The sequence below is a fragment of the Cervus canadensis genome, chromosome 5, assembly GCF_019320065.1.
Source record: "Cervus canadensis isolate Bull #8, Minnesota chromosome 5, ASM1932006v1, whole genome shotgun sequence".
In the NCBI taxonomy this organism is placed as follows: Eukaryota; Metazoa; Chordata; class Mammalia; order Artiodactyla; family Cervidae; genus Cervus; species Cervus canadensis.
Genome location: NC_057390.1, coordinates 90,609,622 through 90,615,621, shown reverse-complemented (window position 1 = coordinate 90,615,621; position 6,000 = coordinate 90,609,622). Strand labels below are relative to the sequence as shown.

General features: G+C 41.6%; 1 protein-coding gene across 1 annotated transcript in view; it reads left to right on the top strand.

The window, feature by feature from the left end:
* Nucleotides 1–2,070: 2,070 nt before the first annotated feature.
* The window catches only part of PSMB7 (proteasome 20S subunit beta 7), a 56,753-nt gene continuing 52,823 nt past the window's right edge, over nucleotides 2,071–6,000 (top strand). Inside the window, exons 1-4 of the mRNA XM_043469523.1 lie at nucleotides 2,071–2,226; nucleotides 2,667–2,760; nucleotides 3,535–3,632; nucleotides 4,825–4,965. Of these exons, the coding sequence (XP_043325458.1) occupies nucleotides 2,165–2,226; nucleotides 2,667–2,760; nucleotides 3,535–3,632; nucleotides 4,825–4,965 (395 nt within the window). The 5' untranslated portion in view covers nucleotides 2,071–2,164. The remainder of the gene's footprint in view (nucleotides 2,227–2,666; nucleotides 2,761–3,534; nucleotides 3,633–4,824; nucleotides 4,966–6,000) is intronic.

Below are 6,000 nucleotides of genomic sequence, written 5' to 3'. Positions count from 1 at the left end.
TTCACTGAGTTGGCTCTTCGCATCAGGTGGCCAAAGTATTGGAGCTTCAGCTTCAGCATCAGTCCTTCCAGTGAATATTCAGGGTTGTTTTCCTTTAGGATTGACAGGTTTGATCTCCTTGCAATCCAAGGGACTTTTAAGGGTCTTCTCTAGCACCACAGTTTGAAAGCACTTGGCCTTCTTTATGGTCCACCTCTCACATCTGTACATGACTACTGGAAAAACCACAACTCTGACTATACAGACCTTATTGGCAAAGTGATGTCTGTGCTTTTTAATATGCTGTCTAGGTTTGTCATTTTCCTAATGTCACACAAAAGACCCAGAGAAGTAATAAAAAGGAACTTAACCTTTGACAAATATTTGTTGAACATATAGTTGTGATAGGCATGGTTCTGGGTGACTGAGATGCCATTCATTCATTTATTCATTCCTAGAAACAAGCTTTACACATAGTAGGTGCTGAGTGAATAATTTAATTACATAGTTGAATCATTTAAATATTTGCTGAATGAATAAATTAATTCACCTCACAATTATTGGGGCTGTGATCTATTTCTATGTAAACTTGAGCAAGTTACTTTACTTTAATGAATCTTAATTTCCATCAATAAAATGAGTTGAATTACATAGCTACTTTTGAGGCTTGTTGGCAGGATGAAATGTATGTGTTAACAAAGATAGCAATTTATGGAGAAGTTGCTACATGCCAGGGTAAATGCTCTCTATGTACAGCTTTCAATTTTCACAGGAGCTTTTTAAAAACTGAAATAAAATCAACGTAACAAAAATGTCACCATTTTAAAATGTGCAGCACAGTGGCTTTCATACATTTACAATGTTGTGTGACCGTTACAAGTATCTAATTTCAGAACATTGTCACCATCCTCAAAGAGACTCAGTATCCATCAGACAGTCACTCCCATTTTCTCCTCCTGTACCATCTCCTTGTGCTTATGCTCGGTCGTGTCTGACTCTGCGATCCCAGGGAGCATAGCCTGCCAGGCTCCTCTGTCCATGGGGTTTTTCAGGCAAGAATACTGGAGTGGGTTGCCATTTCCTTCTCCAGGGGCTCTCCTCCACCCAGGGATCCAACCCGAGTCTCCTGTGTCTCCTGAATAGACAGATTCTTTACCACTGAGCCGCCTGGGGAGCCCCACCCCATCTCCCAGTGACCACTAATCTACTTCCTGGCTGTATAAATTTGTCTAGTGAGGACGTTTCATAGCAATGGAACCCATTATATGTGGCTTTTTGTGCCTGGCTTCTTTCATTTAGTACCATGTTTTCTAAGTTCATCTCTGTTGTAGCATGTGTCAATGCTTCACTCCTTTTAATGGATGAATAATATTCTGTTGCACTGATGTACCCAATTTGCTTATCCATTCATCAAGTTGATGGACATTTGGATTGTTCCCATTATTTGGCTATTATGAATAATGCTGCTATAAACATTTGTGTACAAGTTTTTGCGAACATCTGTTTCCAATTCTCTTGGATATATACCTAAGAGACAATTGCTAGGTCTCTGTTTAATTCTGTGTGTGGGGGGTGGGGGGGGGAACTGCCAAATTATTTTCTGGACAGCTGCACCAGGCACATACGAGGGTTCCAGTTTTCCCTCATCCCTGTCAACACTTGTTATTTTCTGTATTTCTGATTATCGACATCTTAGTGGGTGTGCAATGGTATCGCACTGTGATTTCTAATGACTAATGATATTAAGCAGTTTTTTTTTTCAGGCTTCTTTTTAATTTCACAGTAGCCTTTTGAGGCAGCTGTTTTCCCCATTTGGCAGCAGAGGAAACAAATACAGAGTTGCAAGGAGGCGGTGGGGCTGTGCCTAGAAATTGGATGGGCTTGTCTCTGAATCCCCATGCAGTCGAATTTGCAGTAGACACGGCAGGATGCCTGGTCTGTGGCGTGTCCACCTTAGATAAAAACTCCTTTCCCCCTACTCCGGAAGTCAGTTTCTCCTCCACTCCACTTGAGGCGCTCTACTCCAAACATCTCCAGGCTCCTCTAGGAGCCCGTTACTCTAAGATCAATCGCCCAAGCCCGGAGTTTGCTCCGCCAGTTCAGCCCTAGCTCGCCGGTGGCGCCGGAAGTGGTTTGTTCATTTTGTTGGCTCCCGCCCCCGGCCTGGAAGTACTTTTTCGGGAAGATGGCGGCTGTGTCAGTGTATGAGGCACCAGTTGGAGGTTTCTCTTTCGATAACTGCCGAAGGTGTGGCCTTGCCCGGGGCCGGGTTCAGGGCGGGAGTAGGAGTGCGGTGTCGGGGTCGCAGTTGGGCTGCGGTCTGGGCCAGGACGTCCCAACGAAGGGTGGACAGAGGGGGCCCGCGGCTCGCGGCCCCTGTGACTCAGGGGAATCTGGGCCTGAGCGTGGCTTTCTCCTGAGGCCGGGTCCGCTCGTCCACTTTCCCAGGGCACCGGGACACCCTCCATCTCCGTCTCCTTAGCGTGGTGCGGGTCCTCTCAGACACTCTATTCGCAGGAAAACGTGACAGTCGTCCTCTTTTGGGGAGGAACTAGTCAACATATGGGCGTGAAAGCAAATGCTAGTCGTTTTTCCTTTTTCTGAGTTCCCTGTTAAGATACTCTTCCTGCCAGTGCGGCACAATGTGGCCCTGGCCTTCAATGCTTTATTCTCTCATTTGCTCCCAGAAATGCCGTCTTGGAAGCCGATTTTGCAAAGAAAGGGTACAAGCTTCCCACGGCCCGGAAAACTGGGACGACCATCGCAGGTGTGGTCTATAAGGTAAGCTGGAGCTGGCTGAGAGCAGGAGGAACCAGGCCACCTGGTCTCTTTTACTTCTCTGGGCTGTGTGAGGAAAGACATATTTTACAGCGTACTACATCAGGAAAAGATCTTTTAGGAGAGACTGTGTGTGTGTCAGTTTTTTGTGCACTTATCGACAGTTTATTTCTTACCTCGCTCTTCAGTTTTCGATAGGAAGCCAGTTTTCTGTCTTAACGTTACTACTCGAGGAAACAGAATGATGTACTGGGAGAAAACGGGGCTTGTTTAACCGTTTAGCTTTTTTTTGTTGCTTCTCACTTGCAGGTCATTTTCATTCTCACAACCACACTTTCCCGTCCAGGTGGACATAATAACTCCTGATCTAAATTGTTGTAAGGGTCAAAAGAGATAACTGGTTGTTGTCGTTGTGAGAAGTTTAGAGCGACATCTTTTAAAAAGAAATGGACAGACCTGGCTAATTTAATGGAAGGATTTCTGCATCTTAATCCAGACTTTTCTCATATTAACTCTGTGATCTGTAAGGAATTTACTAAATCCCTGAGCCTCATTTAAAAACAGGAGTGATATTTCCTACTGTCTACTGAGGGTTCAGCCAGTAATGTTTATTAATATGCCTTTTCTTGAATGCTGAAAGTATAGCACAATATTTCAGTGGGTGGGGGAGTGGTTCAGGGAACAGGGTGTGGTCACTATTTTTTTTTTTTTTTTACTGAACTAGAGTTCTGTTTATATATGTGAAGTTGTTTAAAAGTACATATTTTTAAAAAACAGGATGGCATAGTTCTTGGAGCAGATACAAGGGCAACTGAAGGGATGGTTGTTGCTGACAAGAACTGTTCAAAAATACACTTCATATCTCCTAACATTTAGTAAGTATTGATTAGTTCAAATAACTCATTTTTAAACGTATCGGGTAAAATTGCATTTACTGTTTCTCAATAAAACCTGTTGTTCAGTCTGTATTTTCTTTCTGTCTCCTTTAAATGGCATTTCCATCGACATAAAGTAGCTATCCTCCAGTCCTCTTTTTGCTTTAGTTCAGTTTTGACCCAGTTCTGCCTTTTGTGTGCATTTTGAATCCAATCCCTCCTATCCTTCTACTGAGGCGTTGGTTTGAATTCTTTTTTCTCAGCTGGACTATTGCAGTTGTCATTTAAATGGTCCCTCTGCTTTTGGTCTTTTCTTTATCTCTATTGTTCACTTTTCTGGCATATTGGGTTTTGTAAAACACAGATCTCATAGATCTCCCTTTCCTCTTTAAAATTTTTTCAAGAGATTTTTCACATTTCCACACTGCTTTCAGGATAAAATTGAAACTCTAGTATGATATTTAAAGTCATGTACAATTTCACAAAAAGATTATCTTTTCATCCTATTTAGCTGATGTCACCCTATATTCCAGTTATACCTGGACTGTTTCTGTCTCCTTCATGTCCCTGTTCCTCTCATGTCCAAGCTGTTTCACCCTTGCTTTTGGAGCCCCTCTGCTTAGAAATTGCCCTTTCTTCTCTGTTTGTATAATGTTTTTATTCTTTGCTTCCAAATCCAGCTCAAATGAAACCTCGAAGATCAGAGTGAATTGCTCTTTCCTCCAATTTCCTGTAGCATTTTCTACCTGTGCTACTATGTTGTAGTATATGTCTCTTATACTCAACTTTGAAATCAAGTGCTATTACTGTGTCATATTTTCTTTATCCTCAGCACTTTGGAATGACTGGTACCTAGTAGTAGATACTTGGTAGATGTAAATTGCAAGACTTTTAACATTTCCTTGCTCTTCTGTACAACTTGAGTGTTTTCTCGGATCATGAGATGCACACTCTGATAGAAACTAATGATTTGCAAGGTTCCGTTGCACTACAGAAATATATTTACATATAATTAGATGTGCATTCTTAATTTTATGTTTATTTAAGACTGATTAGAGTAGTTACAGTGCATGTATACTCAAAAACATCTCTCTATATCCCTCACCTTTGTGGATGTTTTCCAAGAAGCTTCACTTCTAATTGAGCCCTTTGGTAATTAAATTTCAGCTACACTTCTAATTGTATTTTTTAGTTGCTGTGGTGCTGGGACAGCTGCGGACACAGACATGACAACCCAGCTTATTTCTTCCAACTTGGAGCTCCACTCCCTTTCCACTGGCCGCCTTCCCAGAGTTGTGACGGCCAATCGGATGCTGAAACAGATGCTTTTCAGGTAAGGTTTCAGGATGGGGATTTCTATAGCATCTTTCTCTCATGTCTTAGATTTTCAGCCAAGGGAACCCTGGAAGCTAGAGAAAAAGCATTCAGAAATACACATTTAATCCAGAAATCAGTTGTTACTGAAAAGCTACTTTAATTTCATAAGGCTTTTGATAATGTATTTGAATTTATGGGGTCTGTTTTTTTCTCCCCATAAATGAATCACATGTGACCAATTGAGTAATTTCATGAAGCTTAGGGTATTTCTAGATACAAAAACCTTTTTTGTTCTTAGTTAGAAAGTTAGAGCTGGAAGTGGAAGGAACCTTTAAGTTCATCTTGTGAACAAGCACAAATGATTGTTTCCTCTCCCTCTTTTAGGGGCAAGGTAACAATGAAATGAAAAGTGATAATTTGTAGTTGGCTGTGAGTCGGTATAATAGTGTTAATATCAACCAACATTTATTTGTTTGTGCCAGGCTGTGTGCTAAGTGCTTTATGCATGATCTCACTTTATCCTTTTAGCCTTGCGATGGGGCTGTTAACATCTCTAATTATAAGTGAACAAACTGAGGTTTTAAAGAGGTGCAGTCATTTGCCTGCCCTTACCTTCACTCCCTGCTGACTCCCGCAGAGAGTTCCTCTTAGTGGTTTTGTTTCTCTTTCGTCCTTCATGGTCACACCATCACTTGGTGTTTGTATAGGTCTTAACAGTTTTCATATTTTAAGTCCATTTTTCATTTGCTCATAAAGAGGAGAGAGGCAGTGTGGTATAGTGGAAATAGCCTAGGCATTTAGTCCTGAGTTGTAACAACTGGTTTCTCCTTTTGTGACTGCCTTACCTTTAACAAATTCTCTCCTCTTTGCTTCTTTATAGAATGGACACCATGGTATCTTTTTTAAATTTTTTTGAAAAGTTGATCAGAGGCCTTTATTTTGGCCCTCATCATTCATTAAGCAACCTACACAAGACGTTTTCTTTTTCTCTGCCCCAACTGCTAGCAGCTGCAGCCAGTCCTGTGAGAGTTAAAAGGGGAGCAGGAACAGA